Source organism: Podarcis vaucheri (genome assembly GCF_965113315.1).
Source record: "Podarcis vaucheri genome assembly, chromosome: 1".
NCBI lineage: Eukaryota > Metazoa > Chordata > Lepidosauria > Squamata > Lacertidae > Podarcis > Podarcis vaucheri.
In genome coordinates this window covers 120733808-120754789 of record NC_138759.1, presented here as the reverse complement: position 1 = coordinate 120754789, position 20982 = coordinate 120733808, and the positions used below count along the sequence as shown (strand labels likewise).

Sequence of the window (20982 nt, the reverse complement as noted above, 5' to 3'; positions counted from 1 at the left end):
GAAAGAACTGTGCATAATGTAATTCTTCAAATCCTTTCCTTCCTGGGAACAGTGCACCATGGAAATCCATTCCCTAGCATGAAAGGATTACCAGTTAATTAGCCATTTTTATTGCAAAGTACGCAGCTGACTTGACAAGAGATTTAGGTTTCTGGAACTCCTTGCAGAGCTTTCTTCTTTCAGGCAAAACACTAAATCAGTGAGAGACACTGGTTTACTAATCACTACAATGGTACACTCCATTCTTATGACCCCAGAGAGAAAATGTACGAACGTCCAAAGAATATGAACTTGGAGAATGAGAAAATTAAAGAAAAGGATATTGGAATGAACTTTTGAGGCAATGCGGAACAGAAACCGCCCTGTGGTATCACAGCATAAGTTTCCATGGACTAGTCTACTTTGAAAGATGCCACAATACATGGCACAAGATTCTGTTTCTTGATGCAACTGGGAATGCACAGAAGGGCCTTCTCTGTAGTGGGGCCTCTTATTTTTGAAATGATCTCTCCTGCAACTACATTTGTCTTCCTCGTTGTTGAGGTTTGTTGTTGTTGTTTAGTCGTGTCCGACTCTTCGTGACCCCATGGACCAGAGCACGCCAGGCACTTCTGTTGAGGTTTAGATGTTGGCTAAAAACACTTCTTTGTATCCAGATCTTTCCAGTTTGATATGGTAACATATCACCCCAAACAGTAATGTGCAGATTTGTATTTTAAGTAAAGGTAAAGGGACCCCTGACCATTAGGTCCGGTTGTGGCCGACTCAGGGGTTGCGGCGCTCATCTTGCTTTATTGGCTGAGGGAGCCGGCGTACAGCTTCTGGGTCATGTGGCCAGCAAGTTGCTTCTGGCGAACCAGAGCAGCGCACGGAAACGCCGTTTACCTTCCTGCTGGAGCGGTACCTATTTAACTGCTTGCACTTTGACGTGCTTTCGAACTGCTAAGTTGGCAGGAGCAGGGACCGAGCAACGGGAGCTCACCCCGTCGCGGGGATTCGAACCGCCGACCTTCTGATTGGCAAGTCCTAGGCTTTAACCCACAGCGCCACCCGCGTCCCTATTTTAATTACACACACACAAAGTTGTTAATTTTTGATATATTTTATATATCTTTTGCTCTACGTTGCCCTGAGATCTGTTAAAGAAAGCGACTCGATAACTGACCAAAGAAAAGAGGGTATCTTCTGGATATTTATCCTACGACAGTTCATTGTGGGCTGTTAAGAATATCAGTGCAAAGAAAATTCATTGGTTTGGATAGGTGACTTCTGCTTGTAGTAAGATTCCCCCTACTCCCCCATGGGGGGGTTGTTTTTTTTTCTGATTCTCCTCTATTGCTGCAGCTTCTATGTTGTATTCCATGTTTCTTTGGCAGCTCCTTCAACTATCAGTGGACTAATAGGAAGGGGGAGGCAAAAATAAAATAAAAATCCCTGTTCTGCTTGGTTAGGATGCCTTGGATTTAACCCGTCGTTGAACTTCTCAGGAATTATATTTACCAGTCCATTTTTGTTTGGATTTGAATATACTGGGGGTGGGGTGGGGGGATGAGCCAGCTACTTTAGCCGCACAGTAGGAATTTTGCCTTTAAAAATACAGTGGTGCCCCGCAAGACGAATGCCTCGCAAGACGGAAAACCCGCTAGACGAAAGGGTTTTCCGTTTTGGAGGTGCTTCGCAAAATGAATTTCCTATGGGCTTGCTTCGCAAGACGAAAATGTCTTGTGAGTTCCTGCGGGTTTTTTCCCCCTCCCCCCCTTTTTCTAAGCCGCTAAGCCGCTTATCAGCTGATCCGATAAGCTGATAAGCCACTAAAAGCCGCTAATAGCGCTAATCCTCTAATCCGTCAATGGGCTTGCTTTGCAAGACAAAAAAACCGCTAGACGAAGAGAATCACAGAACGGATTCTTTTCGTCTTGCGAGGCACCACTGTGTAAACATGACCTTGTATATCACCCACATGCCCTATCACAAACTGCTTTTGAATGTTGGTGCACTTTGAAAGCCTGTGGGGCTTCTGGAACTAGTTATGCAAGTTGTTTGAGTCACAGCCATATGAGGTATAGTTCCTTTCAGAGGTGTTTCGGTCATTTCCTTGAATGTATGCGCTAGCTAATTTTCTTATTACACCATCAGAAACGTATTTTGTGTATTTTCTGAGCTAGTGGAGAAAGGAAGACTCCAGGCACAGTGGTACCTTGGTTTTCGAATGTCTCAGAAGTCGAACGTTTTGGTTTTCGAATGCCGAAAACCTGGAAGTAAATGCTTCGGTTTTCAAATGCAACTCGGAAGTCGAACGGCTTCTGCTGAGGTTTTTTTTTCTTCAATTTTCTCTATTGAATTTACAGGCCGCCCTTTGAACCTCTGTTTTTGAACGTTTCAGAAGTTGAATGGTCTTCCGGAATGGATTACGTTCAAAAACCGAGGTACCACTGTACTGTGCTACCAGTGTGTGTATGTATGTTTGTTTGTAAACCTCACTGCTAAGTTAATATTAAATTAACCCTTTGGCCGCAGCCTAGAGATCCTTTATGTACTGAAAAGTCATTTTGTATGTTCAGTGGGAATAGAACTATTTTATTTTAACAGCAACATGTTTTGCCACAAACTGATTTTGAGAATCCTCCAAATTTCAAAAACTCCTTGCAGTCGGATTCTTGACAGGAGTAGAAAATCCTCAGTCATGTGTAGAGCCGAATAATGCAGTTTGTTTTGGCACGTACCTGTATGCTAGATATACCTCTAAATCTTGAATTTCAGCCTTGTTTATAATTAAAGCCCCACAGAAATTCCACGTACTTCCCATCATCTATAAAAGCATTATAAAGTACAGTAATACCTCCGCAAACATCCGCCTTGTCTAGCGTCCATTCTGGCCAACGTCTGCGGCAAACCCGAACAGGTTACTTCTGGGTTTGCTGCTTGTGCATGTGCAGAAGCTCTAAAGCACACTTCGTGCATGCGCAGAAGCACAAACCGTTCTGTGCGTGCACGCAGATGTAGCGCTTTGCCCTGCGTCCTTTTCGGCTAGTGGCCAGAGCTCCAGAACGGATTCCAGTCGCAAAACAAGGTACGACTGTACCAATTGGTGACGAAGGACAAAATGTGATTTTTAATTGTGCACGTCCGTAAATGGAATATTCTATCTGAATCTTTGAGCCAGAGGAGTATTTACAGCTTCTCATCCTTGACAGTGCATAGAAATATAAGTAGGCCATACGATGGCAGACAGCAGGCTTCTGCATCAATGCATGGAGCATGGTGTGTATTTTTTCTCCAGTAAAACTGCTCTGAAGCAGACTTCAAATTGCCCTGTGGAATAATTTGCTAGGGTGCATGCTCTTTTCGACAGGGAGCTTGAAAGGTATGGAGAGATGAATTTCTCTTTTTCATCCATTTAGCGTTGCTGCTGTTAAGGGGAAATTGGGTTGGACAGTCAGGAGCGGGACAGGAAATTATGAAAGTGAGATGGCATTCAGAGTTATACGGCAGCTATGCGAAGGGGGCAGCAAGCTGAGTGGATTTACAAGGTAGTCAGATTTACAAAATAGTAGTTGCTTTAAGGTGAGATTGAAATAGTTAGCCCGCTGATGTGCTTTTCATGAGTTTGTTACTTGGTGAATTAGACCTTTTAATGATTTCATATGACAGCTAATTTGGTAAGCCTAGTTCACATAAATTTGCAAAGATCTTAAACATTGTTTAGAGCCGGGGGCATTCAGTGCTCCCTTTTCTAATTCCCTAGCCCAGTGGTTCCCAATTAGCCAATTACTGAGAACCCCTTATTTTACAAAAGCTAAACCATGGACTTTTGAAAATTGTGGTAACTTTACGGTAGTTAACATGTGCAAAGCAATTTTTTGAAGAAAATGTGGGGTAGCTCCTAATAAACAAAGGATTTCAGTTATACTAAAAAACAGAACATAAAGTTTGTGGTATTACCATGCCAAAACGACAGAGATTTATGGACAGGAAAAGCAAATTACAAAACACTTCTCCTTTGTTCTTTTAGCCGAAGATCCGTCTGAAAATTATGTGAAACTACGAGATTTTGTATTAGTCAAACTGTGTCAGGATTTACCTTGCTTTTCTCCAGAGAAGCTCAAGCAAGGCTTCAGTCAAGATATGGTAACAGAAGCTCAACAAAAGCTGAAAGTGAATAAGGTACACGATGCTTAAAATATTGTATTGATGTGATGATCATCCCTGTGGGCATTGTCTTTCCACAAACAAGATGGGTCCTTCTGTTCAAAGACAGGTTCTTGACCTAATAGAGGTTGCATTCATGGGAGAGGGCGTTTTCCCTGATTCGCCCTGGCAGTCCACTGTGCCCCCACCCCCCCAAAAAAATCTGCCGTAGAAGAGCAGGTGGGAGGGAGGCTACAAGAGGAGAATGTTGTTGAAAACTGCTCCCCACCTCTTCATTGGTGGACTCCTTCATGAAAGGGCAGCATTGTACTCAATGTTCAATCCTATGTCTAATTCAGAACAATTGTAAGTGAAACAAATCTCCTTTTAGTGCCTGAGTTCCCAAAGAACCAATAGACTTAGGTAGGTTTTTGAATCCCAGCCACCATTTCTAGAAGATATCGCATGGCTTGCATAAGTCACACCATTGTATTTTGGCTGCCAGGAACAAACTTCAGTCTGTCGTTGAGCTCTGGCTTCTGTTGACTAAATGAAGTTTTGTACAGCCAGTGGGTTGTATCCAAGGTGAGCCCTACTCTTAGGAAAGACTTAGGTCCATTAATTCCAATGGTTCTGTACTGCGTAGAACTAGCATTAGATAGATAGACAGATAGATGATAGATAGATAGATAGATAGATAGATAGATGATAGATATCTTTATTGTCATTGTCCCATACAGAACAATGAAATTGAAAAACTACATAAAACATTCAAAAACCCCTAAAAACTCTGAAACCCCATTTTAAAATACACTATACTATACTATACTATACTATAAAAACCCCATTGGATGCAACCCAGTGTATTTGATCCATTGCAACAAGGCACTACTGGTGGTAAAGTTCAGTACTGTATTAGGGGAATTTAGGACAATTTTCTAGGGATAAAAGTCTTAGAACTATTTGAGGGTAGTACAGGGGGCACATAGAGTTCCATTGCCCTTGCAGAAGTCGTTCCATGTGTGCAATGACTTAGTTGGATAAAAACCTTGGTGTGTTCATGGATTGCCTTTGGAACAACTCAGTTTTCGCCTTGAAACGAAAAAGTATTATTAAACTTGATTTTTTAAAAAAATCTGGTAAAAGCAGTAGGAGTTATAAAACAGGACTGGGGTAATATTATGGACAAATAACAGCAAGATACAATCGCAGTATGTGCCAAGGAATGAAGCAAGCATTTCCCACATGTTTGATACTATTTGGTTCTTTGGTTGAGCACAAAAGAATGATGTTGATAGCCAAGCATGAACTGAGAGGTAATTAGAATTTCTGACCAGTGAGAAACATTTATAAGAACCGGATCCTTATAAAGAAGAAACCAAGGATGAATATATAGCTTTCCTCCAAGTCAGCAAAGTTTATATGAATGGTTGTTTATAAACGAATGGAAAGGAGTAGGGTGTCAGATTCAAAGCTACATTTGAAGGTCTCCAGGTGAGACAATTGATAAATGTTTTTAAAGTACAGTTCTAAAGCATATTACTCAGAGGAGTGATTAGGAGTTACATGTGTCAGGGTTTAAAGATAGAAGATAGGCTACACAACCTTGAAATCGTTTCTCTAAACCTTGTATAGTGACACTTCTTGGTCTTGATTCATATGCCATTCCCCTTGTTTTTAAGCAACATACAAGACGGGTGTATGAAATTCTCCGGCTGCACGCGACAGACATGGGTAATGCAGAACAATCCAGAAGCTACAGATTGGATGTAAAAAGAAGACTGATGGGCCCTTACAAGGTGGCTTTTAACTTACATGGATATTTTAAAGTTGTTTTCATTGTAAACTGTTTATGCCAAAACTTTCGTGCATAATTATCTTTCCTTTAATGCACCTCTTTAAAGCTTTGTCTCAGATACAAAGACGCAGAGTACTTTACATAGTCTCAATAAAATGCAGTGCTAAGATAATTGTTTCGTCAGTGCAAGGATTTCTGCTTGCAGAATGGGACGTTCTTCCCCCCTGCACACTCCCTAAATATGTTATAAGGGTCCTCCCAACCTTCTGGAGGAAAATTGAGGAGGATAGGTGGGTATGCTGGTGGGGCTCATTAGAAAAATGCAGCCCTTTGAGTTTGATTTCTGATCTCTTGCTTCTTGCAACATTAGACATGTAATGGTAAAGGTAAAGGGACCCCGACCATTAGGTCCAGTCGTGACTGACTCTGGGGTTGCGGCACTCATCTTGCTTTATTGGCCGAAGCTGGCATACAGCTGGCATACAGCTTCCGGGTCATGTGGCCAGCATGACTAGGCCGCTTCTGGCGAACCAGAGCAGCACACGGAAACGCCGTTTACCTTCCCATTTGCCTATTTATCTACTTGCACTTTGACGTGCTTTCGAACTGCTAGGTTGGCAGGAGCAGGGACTGAGCAATGGGAGCTCACCCTGTCGCGGGGATTCGAACCGCCGACCTTCTGATCGGCAAGTCCTAGGCTCTGTAGTTTAACCCACAGCACCACCCGCGTCCCTTTTAATGGTAACAGTAGCATATACCAAATACATTTAAATACAGTGGTACCTTGGTAGTCAAACAGCTTGGCTCCCGAACACATCAGCTCCCAAACGCCGCAAACCTGGAAGCGAGTGTGCCGGTTTGCAAACGTTTTTCAGAAGCTGAACGCCCAATGCAGCTTCCGATTGAGTGCAGGGAGCTCCTGCAGCCAATCGGAAGCTCCTACAGCCTTGGTTTTTGAATGGTTTTGTGAGTCAAGCGGACAACCAAGGAACCACTGTAAAGGAACTTCCCTTTCAGAGAGTATGTGGACAAGAGTTCTATGAGGGTTCTAAACAGATTTCCCTAGTAAAAGGAATAAACTAGACAAAAGCAAAATAAAAAATCAGTCAATGGCCAGTATTTAGAGGCTCATGCACAAAGCATTTGAGATGCTGCACATGGGATGTTTGTGTCTGGCTTTCCTAACAGCAGTCCCTTAAAATGCCTTACAGCTCCAATGGGCCCCCCAGTCTTCAGGAGAGTTTGAGAAGTAGAGTTGCTAGAAGAGGAAAGCTGAAAAGCCCCACTGCATGTGTGGGAAGCTGCAGTGATTTTGCATCTTGACTAGCAACAGTTAAGTGGTTTTTTTGTAGGAAAATAGGCTGTCTTTGTATGCTCAGCATCAGTCCTCTGAGCAAGTTGTTTCACTAAAAACAAGAAGCATTGTTTGTCATAATATTGGATAGAATTCTACAGTAACTCATTACACGGGGGTGGTCTGAAACTGGAGGATTATACTGCATGTTTTGCAGTATGGCTTAGAACCATTGCACTTTGAAATAAGCCAGTTATATAAACCCAGCCAGATAGGTGGGGTATAAATAATAAATTTTTATTAATAATACTAATTTCCATGTAGGTAAAAATCATTTCCAACCTTCTGTTCCCAAAAATCTCATGTAACAGTTACTAATCCATTCATAATAACCACATAATATGAACTGTCTCTTTTAAACCAAAAAGCTGAAAGAGCTTTTCGGTTTGTGGATGAATGACGGTAGATCCTTCCAAATCACCCTTTTCTCCCCTTGTGGGAGGATATGGAACTATTTTATCTTCCATGAATGAGAAAGCAGCTTGAGGTGTGGATTTTTGTGTGGGAAAAGAGCAGGAAGGGAAAGGGTTAATATAGCCTTGTAGCCATTGGAGACAGGTAATTTCATGCAGGTGGATGAGTGGGGTAGTGAAGGAGAGTGCTTTGTGCCCTGTACATAAACTAAAATGACTGCCAGAGGTGGTAAACAGGCTAGTAACTTTTGTAGGCTTATTTACAAGGTTGTGTTAAAAAGCCTCACATCCATCGCTTGGTCAGTTTTCTGGTCAGTGTGGCCCTAATTTTATACTCCTGATATTTTGAGAGAGATTCCGCGTTGTTAAATGTTCCTTTATATTACAGGGATACAATGTAGGGCCTCTGTAAGTAAAGAGTACCTTCAGCGTTTTAAAAAAAGACACAGCATGTGGTTTAAAATGATCAAATAATTAAACTAGAAAAGAGCACCCGATGAAATGTAACATTCAAGGAGACTGAGAGGGAAAGACAAAAGGGGGGGGGGGAATCTGTTAGCATCCTGTGCTACCACTCGGCGCTTTAACCATTTTGATCTGTGATCTCTAGATTTGATGCATCACTGGTTCAACACAGAAAAGTTGTGTTACATCTTTTGTAGGAGCCGAACCAAACCATAGCCATGATTAAATCCCATTGAAAGCAAAGGAATTGGATGTGCTCATATCTGCCTGTTTTTGGATTGTACCTTTTGCAGATGAAAAGCAGGGGCTTTTACCCTAGACCAGTAATGGCCAAACTTGGCCCTCCAGCTGTTTTGGGACTACAACTCCCATCATCCCTAGCTAACAGGACTAGTGGTCAGGGATGATGGGAATTGTAGTCCCAAAACATCTGGGGGGCCAAGTTTGGCCATCACTGCCCTATACAGTCAACGTACAGTAAAAACATAAAAATTGAAGGGGTTGACCAGTCATTTGGAATTTCGGGGCAAGTCTTAATTTCAAGGAGCATATGAACACAACAGGGTTTTCTGAAAGATCTGTTCCTGAGACCTTGTTTAACCCGGAATGTTTTCCCGGTTACTTTTAAATAGCAATTTAGCCTTATAAGGAGCAGCGTGTAGCAATTGCTGCTCATGTGTGTAAATTTATTTTTGCCTGGTTCTTTTGTAGAAAAAGCAGAGAGAGATTGCTAAGATGAGAAGATGTTTGAGACCAGAAGAGTTGACCAACCAGTTGAACCAAATAGACATAAATTTGCAACACAAACAGTTAGAAGAAACCTTCCAGCAGCTTGTTTCGGATTATCGAAGAGTCCTAGAACGGCTTGCTCAGGCCTGAGGAATCTCTACAGGAAGCGTGCAGATTTCCGTACATTGTGTTGTGAAATACATCATGATCACTGCTTCACTGCAAAATTTCTTGTGACATCCTAATCACTTCCAAGATGACTGGTTTTCTGTGCGTTTTCAATATTTTCTATTTTTGTGTTGTAGATTTTAAAAAGCTGTACTTAGATTTTGGGGCACTTTGCTGAAATAAAGTAGACTGAAATGCACTAATTGCAGTGTGGTCTGAGTTTTTCTTTAGTACTTGAAATGTTAGGCTTACTAATTAAGGTGAAGCAGTACCATCTCAAAGTACAATTGCATAAACATCAGTGCACGCTGAAAAAGAATATAAAGATATTTGGTTGAAAGGTGGGGAAAATAAAGCATAGCTTGAATATATATTTTTGTGGATACAAAATGATGAAAATAAGTTTCCTCCTAACCCAAATTAGATGGGAAGTCTGACACATCCCAAATCTGTTTTGAGCTCTAGCATTGTATCTGCTATATATAAACAAGCATTGCAAAGCGGAGTTCTGAACTTTATTCTGGCAGTGACTTTATCTTTTACTTACAAATGTCATTTTATAGTACTGAGACTGCAACAACTCCAGCTATCAATACACCATGAATGACCATTTAGTTAAACGATTTTTATCCTGCCTTTCAGCCAACAAGTCTCCCAGAGAGGCTTATATAAGATCAATGAAAACCATGAGAAATCATTAGAACAGTACATTGTGTATGTGTGTGTGCATGGTCTTAAAAAAAAACCTGTTTGGCACACCTTTAAAGATGATAACTTGTTTTGCTGTCCTCTTCTCTTGCTCACTGGATTAAGTTCTCCTGCCCTCTATGAGGAGCAGGAATGCTCGGGCCTAGATGGAAATTATGCTACAACACTTTGCCTTGCTGACTTCTCCTTGAAGAAAACATCACAAAAGGGCTTCTCTGCAAAAAGCGTGACCTTTCATTGATTCTGCCTTCTTTTCCTTAGTCCCAAGGAGCTGCATTTAAGACAGACAGTAGTACTGGCAGTGCTGAGGACACAGATTGGGCTGTGTCCTTTTTTTCCTACCAATAAGTCTCCAAAACACAGAGTCCAGGTCACATCCTAAGACAGTCATGAGTGAGTGATGTAGACTTAATAAGCAGGGCTGCAACTCCAACTTCAGTGCAATGTGTGTGTTCTTCATATTTCCTCTTTCCCAAGATTTGCTAGAGTAGATCCACTTTCTCTAAATCCTTGTGCTATTCAATGCGGATTCCGTCTCTTGAGTGGAAGCTGCAAAAACAGGTTGCAGTGCATAGTTCAGGTTAACTTTCCTGTTTCTTAAAGGTAAAGAGACCCCTGACCATTAGGTCCAGTCGTGACCGACTCTGGAGTTGCGGTGCTCATCTCGCTTTATTGGCTGAGGGAGCCGGCGTACAGCTTCCGGGTCATGTGGCCAGCATGCCTAAGCCGCTTCTGGTGAACCAGAGCAGCGCACGGAAACGCTGTTTACCTTCCGGCTGGAGCGGTACCTATTTATCTACTTTCACTTTGACGTGCTTTCGAACTGCTAGGTTGGCAGGAGCAGGGACTGAGCAACGGGAGCTCACCCCGTCGCAGGGATTCGAACCGCCAACCTTCTGATCGGCAAGTCATAGGCTCTGTGGTTTAACCCACAGCCGCCACCCAAAAAAAAAAGCTCAGTCTTCAGTTGGGCTGTTTTGAGTTTTCCCCCTCCTTTGTTTCACCGCCTCCCCTAAAGACCTGTGCAACCATCTGCAAATCCTGGGGCTCTCCCAAGTCTGCTGACACATCCTCCCTCTTGGCATGGGTGGTGCTGTTTTGGCAACATAAGCAGCAGCACTCAAAACTGAGATGGCTGTTCATGTATCTGGTGATGACACAAGACACATGGTTCGTAGAATTGGCATTGATACTGGCTTGGATCCCGAGTACCATATAACTAGCTCTGCATAGTTATAAGCTCATTATGATGTGAGTGGGCATTATTATCTTGGAAGATGTTTCGTAGGGCCAGTTCTGGGGTGACTTCTAATACTTGCTGAGTTATTTCGCATATTTCTGCATGCATATGTTCTAAGCAGCTACAGCTCTACCCAACCGCAATGAAGCTTTTGCACATTTTTGAAATACAGTGGTACCTCAGGTTACATACGCTTCAGGTTACAGACTCCGCTAACCCAGAAATAGTACCTCGGGTTAAGAACTTTGCTTAAGGATGAGAACAGAAATCGCGCGGCGGCGGCACAGCAGCAGCAGGAGGCCCCATTAGCTAAAGTGGTGCTTCAGGTTAAGAACCATTTCAGATTAAGAACGGACCTCCGGAACGAATTACTGTATTTTTTGCACCATAACACTCACTTTTTTCCTCCTATAAACTAAGGGGAAATGTCTGTGCGTGTTATGGAGCGAATGCCTACAGATGGTGGGGGGATCTGCTGCAGTCGTGAGCAGAGGATCCATGGTTCCCCTTCCTTCCCTCCTCCGTGGCTCGCTTTGAAACAGCAAAGCGGGAGAAGAGCTGCTGAGTGGGGAGGAGAGAGGGACAGAGAGCCTGCTTGCTTTAAAGGAGCAAAGCGGGAGAGGAGAGGAGCCTTCTCCTCTTATACCCCTCTTCTGCATTATTAACAGCATCCTTCTCCACCCACCCCACGCTTGTCCTTTGTCCCTTGAGTGCTTTTCTTTCCCTCCCCACTTAAAACGTGGTTACAAAGCACGGATCCACATGGATCCTCAGGATTTTTGCACTGGGTCACCCCAAATTCACCATCAGATCACATAGCATGTCCATGGCTACAGCTTGCACCAAAAAAATCACGCACCCACTGTTGCCTGGGGCCGCAGTGGTGCAAAAACGTGGTTACAAAGCATGGATCCACATGGATCCTCAGGATTTTTGCATTGGGCTACCCCAAACTCACCGTCAGATCACATGTCTGTGGCCACAGCATGAACCACAAAAATCATACATCCGCTGTTTCATTTAGAATATTTTTTTTCTTGTTTTCCTCCTCTAAAAACTATGTGCGTGTTATGGTTGGGTGGGCATGTTATAGAGCGAAAAATACAGTAAGTAGGTAACCAGAGGTACCACTGCATTACAAACTACTGGGAAGCTTGGTTTTTTTCTTTGGGAAGGGGGACAATTGATTTGCATCTAGTTCCAGTGAAGATCATCTTTTTTAATGGAATCGATTATCCAGTGACAGAGGCCTGGGCCTTGACACTATTTCCTACGTGTACCATGGCCATTGTCTTGGGGTAGGAGTGCTCAGGGAGCTCTGGGGACAGGAGAGAAGACGGAGAGAAAGTCTGGGTGACAGCAAAGAGAGCAGGGCTGTGGGCTGTCTGTTCCCGCAGCAGCTGGATCTTTTCTTCTGCTGGCGATCAGGGGAAATGTAATGCAGTTAACGTGCCTCAAATACGAAGAATGTGCTCTGGTTAAGTCTGCTCTGCACCGTTAGAGTAGATTAGAGCAAACATAAATGAAATCTGGTTCAATGGAAAGGGAGGGGGGGGGGAGATTCAGCATCTGCCACTTTTGTTCCAAGCACATTGCAATAAGCAAATGTCTAGTTTTTAAACTCCCCACCCACTGGGCAGTTGCTTTTTTGGGGGGAGGGGAACTCTGATTATTAAGCATTTTTCACGGAGGTGGAGGGGGCAATCAAAACTAAAATGTATTGACTAAGTGAAAAGAAAAAGGTGGGGCAGTATGTTTAAAAAGCAGAAGGGCTGCATGAATGAGAAGTGAAATACTCTTGAAGAAACAGTGGAAGATGATATTAGAAATCATAGAATTGTAGAGTTGGAAGGAACCCTGAGGATCCTCTAGTCCAACCTCCTGCAATAATAATAATAATATTTTTTTATTTATACCCCGCCCTCCCCAGCCAAGGCCGGGCTCAGGGCGGCTAACAAGCAATAATAAAAACAAGTTGAATGAATACAACTTAAAAACAAGATTAAAATACAACAATTAAAATAGTGAAACATTAAAATATTAAAATGCAGCCTCATCACAGGAGGAGAAAGGAAAAAGGGAAAGGAAAGAGGGGGAGGGGATCGGGCTGATTCCAAGCCAAAGGCCAGGCGGAACAACTCTGTCTTACAGGCCCTGCGGAAAGAAATCAGATCCTGCAGGGCCCTGGTCTCATGAGGCAGAGCGTTGCACCAGGCCGGAGCCAGTGTTGAAAAGGCCCTGGCTCTGGTTGAAGCCAATCTAACTTCCTTAGGGCCAGGGACCTCTAGGGTGTTGCTATTTATGGACCTTGAGCGTCTCTCTGGGGTATACTGGGAGAGGCGGTCCCGTAGGTACAATGCAGAAATATGCAGTTGTCCCATACAAGGATCGATCCTGCAACCTTGGTGTTATCAGCACCACGCTCTAACCAACTGAGCTATTGAATACCACTAGTTGCACTTGACTAAAATAAAGGGAGGTCCATGGCACTCTGCCCCTTCCATACAAAGAACCTGACCAAAATGGTAAGTTCAGCAAATAATGATGAGACAGGGTTCTCCAGACTTGCATAAGGAGTGCTTGGCAACCCACATACATCTTTTTTCCTCCAACGTTTCCCCACCCTTAGCATCTGCTTTGCTTTGCTTTGCTTACTAAAAGCAATTCAAAGCATCTCACACAATGAAAGCCACATAGAGGAGGGAGAAAGGTTGTTTTCTGCTGCTCCAGAGAAGCGGACACGGAGCAATGGATCCAAACTACAAGAAAGAAGATTCCACCTAAACATTAGGAAGAACTTCCTGACAGTAAGAGCTGTTCGACAGTGGAATTTGCTGCCAAGGAGTGTGGTGGAGTCTCCTACTTTGGAGGTCTTTAAGCAGAGGCTTGACAACCATATGTCAGGAGTGCTCTGATGGTGTTTCCTGCTTGGCAGGGGGTTGGACTCGATGGCCCTTGTGGTCTCTTCCAACTCTATGATTCTATGATGTGTTTCCTCTGTGCAGACAGCCATTCCCTCATCAACGGTGTTGGAAACTAAGATACATAGTTTTTGCTCTATAAGATGCACTTTTCCCCCTTCAAAAATTAAGGGGAAATGTGTGTGAGTCTTATGGAGCGAATGCAGGCTCCTTGGCTTCAGCGATAGCAACACGAAGTCTCCAAAGTGCAGAGGGAAAGCTCCCCCCGCGCTCCGGAGGCTTCACGTTGCTTTCACTGAAGCCGCCTGAAGCCCCTGGAGCACAGGGAACTCCTGCTGCACTCCGGGGGCTTCAGGCAGCTATCCGCAAGCCTTTGGAGCGCAGCAGGAATTCCCTCTCTGCGCAGCGCCCCTTCAGCGAAGCGGGAGGAGAAATGGAAGGGGCTCTGTTTCTCCAGCCGCTTCGCTGAAGGGGCGCTGAGCAGAGAGGGGGAGAATTTCCCCCCCCTGTTCTCCCCCTCCTATGGTCCGCTGCGTCCTATAGAGCGAAAAATATGGTAATTGCCAAATGGCACCTTAAACCAAGGTTACAGTCGCCACAGTGGAATGCTTAGGCGCCTCCCCCCCCCCCGGGGAAATTGATTGTTGTTGCTGTTCATTTCATTTCTGTGCCACTTTATATTTTGAAGGAATAAAAATTTCATAATGGTTTGCAACACATTAAAAAATCAAATAAAACAATCCAGAATAAAACAAATTCAAGCTTCAAGGAAAATATTTCAGATCTTTCTCTAAGTGGCATTTCGCTTTCCCCTATATTTATTTATTTACCTACTTAATTTATACAATGGTACCTTGGGTTAAGAACGTAATTCATTCTGGAGGTCCGTTCTTAACCTGAAACGGTTCTTAACCTGAGGTACCATGTTAGCTAATGGGGCCTCCCACTGTCGCCGCACCGCTGGCATGCAATTTCTGTTCTCATCCTGAAGCAAAGTTCTTAACCCGAAGTACTATTTCTGGGTTAGCGGAGTCTGTAACCTGAAGCGTCTGTAACCTGAAGTGTATGTAACCCGAGGTACCACTGTATAGCTGCCCCATAGCAGAAATATTCTAGGAAGCCAGGGTAGTGTAGTGATAGACTGTGGGACTCAGACCTGGGAGATCAGGGTTCAAATCCTCACTCAGTCATGAAGATCACTGGGTGACCTTGAGCCAGTCACAGCCTCTTAACGTCCTCACAGGGTCATTGTAGGGCAGGCATCCCCAAACTCGGCTGTCTAGCTATTTGGGGACTACAATTCCCATCATCCCTGACCACTGGTCCTGGTAGTTATGGATGATGGGAGTTGTAGTCACAAAACAGCTGGAGGGCCGAGTTTGGGGATGCCTGTTGTAGGGCTTAATTGAGGAGAGGGGTGAATCATGTACTCCTTGGAGAAAAGGGTGGGATATAAATGCAATAAATAAGCTCTTCTGCTTACCTGCTTGAGACAGCTGGAGTGGCCAGCCAGATGGAGATGTCAGCCTCCCTTCTGGCATCCAGAAATCTCCACGTGGTTGCAAATGAACCTGCACCAGTAGGAAAATGCACCTAGCACCTGGCTAATTTCTAACGCTGCTCACCAATAGGAGAGGTTCATTTGGTGCAAGTTTGTTGGGATTCCATGACAGAATCCCTGACTTGAAGACCTTTCCTTCCTAGAAACTACCCAGTGTAATTCAGTAACTTAATAAACTGAACCAAACAATGTAGGCGCATGCAGCCTCCAACCGACTGCACACGAAATATGAAATGGGACACACGCTGTGAGCCAGTGGTAAAATATTTCGCAGCATGATCAGAACTGATGTTTTCTACTTTACTAAGTAAGTCACACTGACTTCAATTAGGCTCCTCTCCCCGCCCCCCTTTCACTTAAATATGCTTAGACTTTCACTTTTGTGCCCCTGAACTGGAACAATGAGTCTGATTTGGGGCGTGCGAGCGTGTGCCAAAGAAAAGCTCATCTAGAGCAGCAGCTGCAGTGTGTTCTGATTTGGGTACGAAGACGACTGCATTATAATTGTCGAAAATTGATTCCTGCCAAGCAGCCACAATGGAGCCATTAAGAAATGTGAGAACTTACACATCTCTGCTTGCAAAACCAGGGGGGCAAGGTTTCATTTTATCTTTCTGCAAAATCACACTCAACCTTCCTCAAGAAAGTCGTTCTCCTTCTGTTTTCCCCGAGAAGCCAAGTACCTAGAACATCAAGTAAAGGATGTTTCAAAACAACAAAAAAGTGGGGAGATTACTCTATTAAACCATAGGATTCTGTTCTATCAAAAGTCTCTGAGACAAGCATCACTCGTTACCCGATCTTTCTTCTCTTTGCCAATTAATGCAACGATCTGGAAATCCCCACCTGCATGCAGGAATTAGCTATAACTTCAGTATTTTTTTAAGGGGAACCGGGTGGCACTGTGGGTTAAACCACAGAACCTAAGACTTGCCGATCAGAAGGTTGGCGGTTCGAATCCCCACAACGGGGTGAGCTCCCATTGCTCGGTCTCTGCTCCTGCCAATCTAGCAGTTCGAAAGCACGTCAAAGTGCAAGTAGATAAATAGGTACTGCTCCTGCGGGAAGGTAAACGGCGTTTCCGTGCGCTACTCTGGTTCGCCAGAAGCGGCTTAGTCATGCTGGCCACATGACCCGGAAGCTGTACACCGGCTCCCTCGGCCAATAAAGCGAGATGAGCGCCGCAACCCCAGAGTTGGTCACGACTGGACCTAATGATCAGGGGTCCCTTTACCTTTACCTTACAACAGGGGTGTCTAACTCAAATTCATTGGGGGCCGCACCAGCAGTTTGGTCACCCTCAAAGGGCCGGTTGTATCTGTAGGACTTACAGTACAGGAGAGAAGGGTTCAGGCAGCCGTTGGATCTGTCACATCACAGGATGGCATGCGCTCAATATAAAAACAAGTGGAGGTTTGCTGAATGCATGTAAAGTGGAGGTTTCCTGTGTAGAACGGCCGGCGCTGCTAGAGGGCAGACATTCTCTGGCTTGTAGGCTGCCGCGCATGCGCTGAAGAGGCGGCTTTCTTGTGTAAAAAAAAAAAAAGCGAGAATAAAAGGTGAAGGCCGGCGGCAGCTACACGGGCCACATGACGAGGTCTGGCGGGCCGGATTCGGCCCGCGGGCCTTGTGTTTGACACCCGTGCCTTACAATTTTTTTTTTTTTAAGAAATGGCAAAGTTGAAGGGCATTCACCATATCTCAGTCGGTGGAGCATGAGACTCTTAATCTCAGGGCCATGAATTTGAGACCCATACTGGGCAAAAAAATTACTGTATTTTTCGTTCTATAGGACGCACATTTTCCCCTCCAAAAATTAAGGGGAAATGTGTGTGCGTCCTATAGAGCGAATGCAGGCTGCGCCGCTAAGCCCAAAGCCAGAACAGGAAGACGGAGCACTGCGGAGCGCTCCGTCTCGCTGCTCTAGCTTGGGGACGGCTGCCCGCAAACCTCTGCAGGGCAGCGGGGTGCCTTCACCCCGCTGTCCTGCAGACGCTAGCAAAGCTGTTCCCAAGCCAGAACAGCGAGATGGAGGGCTCCGTCTCGCTGCTCCAGCTTGGGGACGGCTGCGCGCAAACCTCTGCAAGGCAGCGGGGTGCCTTCACCCCGCTGTCCTGCAGACGCTAGCAAAGCTGTTCCCAAGCCAGAACAGCGAGATGGAGGGCTCCGTCTCGCTGCTCCAGCTTGGGGACGGCTGCGCGCAAACCTCTGCAGGGCAGCGGGGTGCCTTCACCCCACTGTCCTGCAGAAGCTAGCAAGGCTGTTCCCAAGCCAGAACAGCGAGATGGAGGGCTCCGTCTCGCTGCTCCAGCTTGGGGACGGCTGCGCGCAAACCTCTGCAGGGCAGTGAGGTGCCTTCACCCCGCTGTCCTGCAGACGCTAGCAAAGCTGTTCCCAAGCCAGAACAGCGAGATGGAGGGCTCCGTCTCGCTGCTCCAGCTTGGGGACGGCTGCGCGCAAACCTCTGCAAGGCAGCGGGGTGCCTTCACCCCGCTGTCCTGCAGACGCTAGCAAAGCTGTTCCCAAGCCAGAACAGCGAGATGGAGGGCTCCGTCTCGCTGCTCCAGCTTGGGGACGGCTGCGCGCAAACCTCTGCAGGGCAGCGGGGTGCCTTCACCCCGCTGTCCTGCAGAAGCTAGCAAGGCTGTTCCCAAGCCAGAACAGCGAGATGGAGGGCTCCGTCTCGCTGCTCCAGCTTGGGGACGGCTGCGCGCAAACCTCTGCAGGGCAGTGAGGTGCCTTCACCCCGCTGTCCTGCAGAAGCTAGCAAGGCTGTTCCCAAGCCAGAACAGCGAGATGGAGGGCTCCGTCTCGCTGCTCCAGCTTGGGGACGGCTGCGCGCAAACCTCTGCAGGGCAGTGAGGTGCCTTCACCCCGCTGTCCTGCAGAAGCTAGCAAGGCTGTTCCCAAGCCAGAACAGCGAGATGGAGGGCTCCGTCTCACTGCTCCAGCTTGGGGACGGCTGCGCGCAAACCTCTGCAGGGCAGCGGGGCGCTGTGCTCCAAAGGCTTCAGGGATCTTTGAGGCTGGCAGTGGGGGAAAGCAGCGCTTCGCCCCACCGCCAGCCCCACAAGCTCTGGTGAATGAACGCACCTTGTTTTAGAGGGGGAGAACAAGAAAAAAATTTTTTCCCCTGTTTTCTCCCTCCTATGGTCCGGTGCGTCCAATGGAGCGAAAAATACGGTATGCGTTGCAGGGAGTTGGCCTAGAATTACCCTCATGGTCCCTTCCAACTTTTGCTGGTATTCATTTGTCTTAGGATTTGCCTTCATTGGAAAAGTCAAACTGTTAAGAGAGCTGCAGCACCTGCTGTGGCTGTGTAGAGACTGATACCAGAGAGCCATGTTTTGATGCAGCTGGGGCAGATGAAAGTGTCCAGTTTCGCTGCTACAGGCAAGGCTTTTTCCTCCCAGTCAGAACTCGCTAGAACTCAGTTCCGGCACCTCTCAGGTGGGTGCCATTGCCATTATAAGAGAACAAGGGAGGCGCTTATGGTGAGTTCAAGCACCTCTTTTTCTAGAAAAACGGCACCGGCTACAGTTGCACCATGGTGTTTCTCCTCTCTGTGCCCCTCCAACAGTCATTCCTCCTCTGGTCACTGCTACGGATACACAACCTGATTGTCTCCAGGCACTGCGGTCACCCTCTCTACAATTCCAACAACCCTACAATTCCAACTCTACAATTCTATAGAATAGATTTTTGCAGGGCATATAAAACAATTCTGTGGTTGACTCCAAGAGTTGTGCAATTTTAATTTGTTCACAGGGGCGCCAGGCTACTTTTATACTAGTGTTACCACCTTTGTTATGGGAAAATACAGGACAGAGTGAGTGCGGGCACGATTATTATTTTTTAAAAATCTTTTGTTGAAGTGTCTTTCAAAGCAATGCATTGCAATCTATTGCAGCCGAACAGGACAGCCCCTCTGGAATTTGTCACACAGGCACACATGAATTTGTAAATCTGTCTGAGCTTGGCTACCCAGAGCTTAAATGCATGATCTTTCACACACATGCATGGGCGTAGCCAGGATTTTTTTTTTTAGTGGGGGCAAGCTTTTGTAAGGGAAGGGCAGAATCTCAGATTTGTATCGATTTTTCCTGATTTTTTGGGGGGGGGGATATGCCCCCCGCCCCCCATCTTGGCTATGCCCATGAACGCATGATGCATTTGGAGAGGATTAGGCAGGGGAATGGGCTGAAATACAGGACAAAACTGCAGGAGGTTGCATTGAAACACGGGGTATTATTAACAGGACAGGTGGCAACGCTACACCTTTGCTGAACTCTACCTGCGACCTGCCTTTGCCGCTGAGCTACAGGAACAGAGGTGCGCATGCGCCCCGCAGAGGAGGTTCCGAGGGTTCCACCTCCGCCCGCGCGCGCGCCTTTGACCTCTCCTGGCCAGGTCGACGCCTGACCTTTAAAAGCGAAGCGGAGGGGAGCGGGGAGGGGGAATATTTGCTCTCCGCGTCCACGTGACCCAACACGTCCGTCCAAGATGGCGGCGCCCAGGAGCCTTGTTGACATGCTTCCGCGGCTGTTCCGGGGTAGGTGAATTCTGCGCGCTTGTGGTGTTCCTGAAGGGGGTGTCCCCGCGTGTGGGGGAAAGCGCGGGAGAGGAATTGCGGGCTATACTACTGAGGGGAAGAGGAACTGCGCGCGCTTCTCTCCATCGTGCGCACCCCAGGCAGGGGAAAGATGCCGAGGAAAGCCGCCTTTCGTTCTGAAGTGCACCATAAATAAATACATGTACGTTGTCCCCTCCCCTCCCTGTTAAGTGAGAGGGCGCTTGGCCGTTTTGCATCGCGGGTTCAAAAAAGTATTGGGCTGCAACGCTGTACCAGTTTGCCTGGAAGCGAGCGCCACTGAACTCGGTAGGATTTACTTCTGAGTAGGCAGGCGCTGTGGCGCTGTGGGTTAAACCACAGAGCCTAGGACTTGCCGATCAGAAGGTCAGTGGTTCAAATCCCCACAACGGGGTGAGCTCCCGTTGCTCGGTCCCTGCTCCTGCCAACCTAGCAGTTTGAAAGCATGTCAAAGTGCAAGTAGATAAATAGGTACCACTCTGGCAGGAAGGTAAACGGCGTTTCCGTGTGCTGCTCTGGTTTGCCAGAAGCGGCTTCGTCATGCTAGCCACATGACCCGGAAGCTGTACCCCGGCTCCCTTGGCCAGTAAAGCGAGATGAGCGCCGCAAGCCCAGAGTCGGCCACGACTGGACCTAATGGTCAGGGGCCGCTTTACCTTTTAGGCAGGTATAGGAATGTGCACCAGTGCTGTGAAGCCCCAGGTTGGGACTCCCAGTTTATCTGACTGGAAAGTGGAAGGGTGGGGGGAGAGAGAAATGATATTCCAGTCCAGACCATCGCATCAACAACACAAATATGAATTATGACCTTTTCTCTGTAGACTTAGTGCCTTGTTTCAAAGCTGGCGACGGTATCTTCCTAGGGAATGATGGTGTGAGTTATCATATTTAGCATACCTTCATATA

General features: G+C 46.1%; 2 protein-coding genes and 1 long non-coding RNA gene across 7 annotated transcripts in view; 2 read left to right on the top strand and 1 right to left on the bottom strand.

Annotated features, from left to right (window-relative positions):
* HAT1 (histone acetyltransferase 1) overlaps window positions 1–9258 on the top strand; it is a 30450-nt gene extending 21192 nt beyond the window's left edge. The window contains exons 9-11 of the mRNA XM_082203180.1: window positions 4013–4164; window positions 5811–5927; window positions 8870–9258. Of these exons, the coding sequence (XP_082059306.1) occupies window positions 4013–4164; window positions 5811–5927; window positions 8870–9037 (437 nt within the window). The 3' untranslated portion in view covers window positions 9038–9258. The remainder of the gene's footprint in view (window positions 1–4012; window positions 4165–5810; window positions 5928–8869) is intronic.
* Window positions 9259–9497: 239 nt separating this feature from the next.
* Window positions 9498–19914, bottom strand: LOC309525284. 2 transcript variants are annotated; one of them, XR_014216133.1, is made up of 3 exons: window positions 19780–19914; window positions 16053–16168; window positions 9498–10312 (listed from the first exon to the last, which is right to left on the bottom strand). It is a non-coding gene; the product is annotated as an uncharacterized lncRNA (long non-coding RNA). The 2 variants fall into 2 exon arrangements; XR_014216134.1 differs by lacking the exon at window positions 9498–10312 and adding an exon at window positions 12175–12884.
* The window catches only part of METAP1D (methionyl aminopeptidase type 1D, mitochondrial), a 100707-nt gene continuing 99633 nt past the window's right edge, over window positions 19909–20982 (top strand). For all 4 annotated transcript variants that reach the window (XM_082209283.1, XM_082209282.1, XM_082209281.1 and 1 more), the window contains exon 1: window positions 19909–20037. In XM_082209283.1, coding sequence (XP_082065409.1) covers window positions 19989–20037 — 49 coding nt within the window. In that variant the 5' untranslated portion in view covers window positions 19909–19988. The remainder of the gene's footprint in view (window positions 20038–20982) is intronic.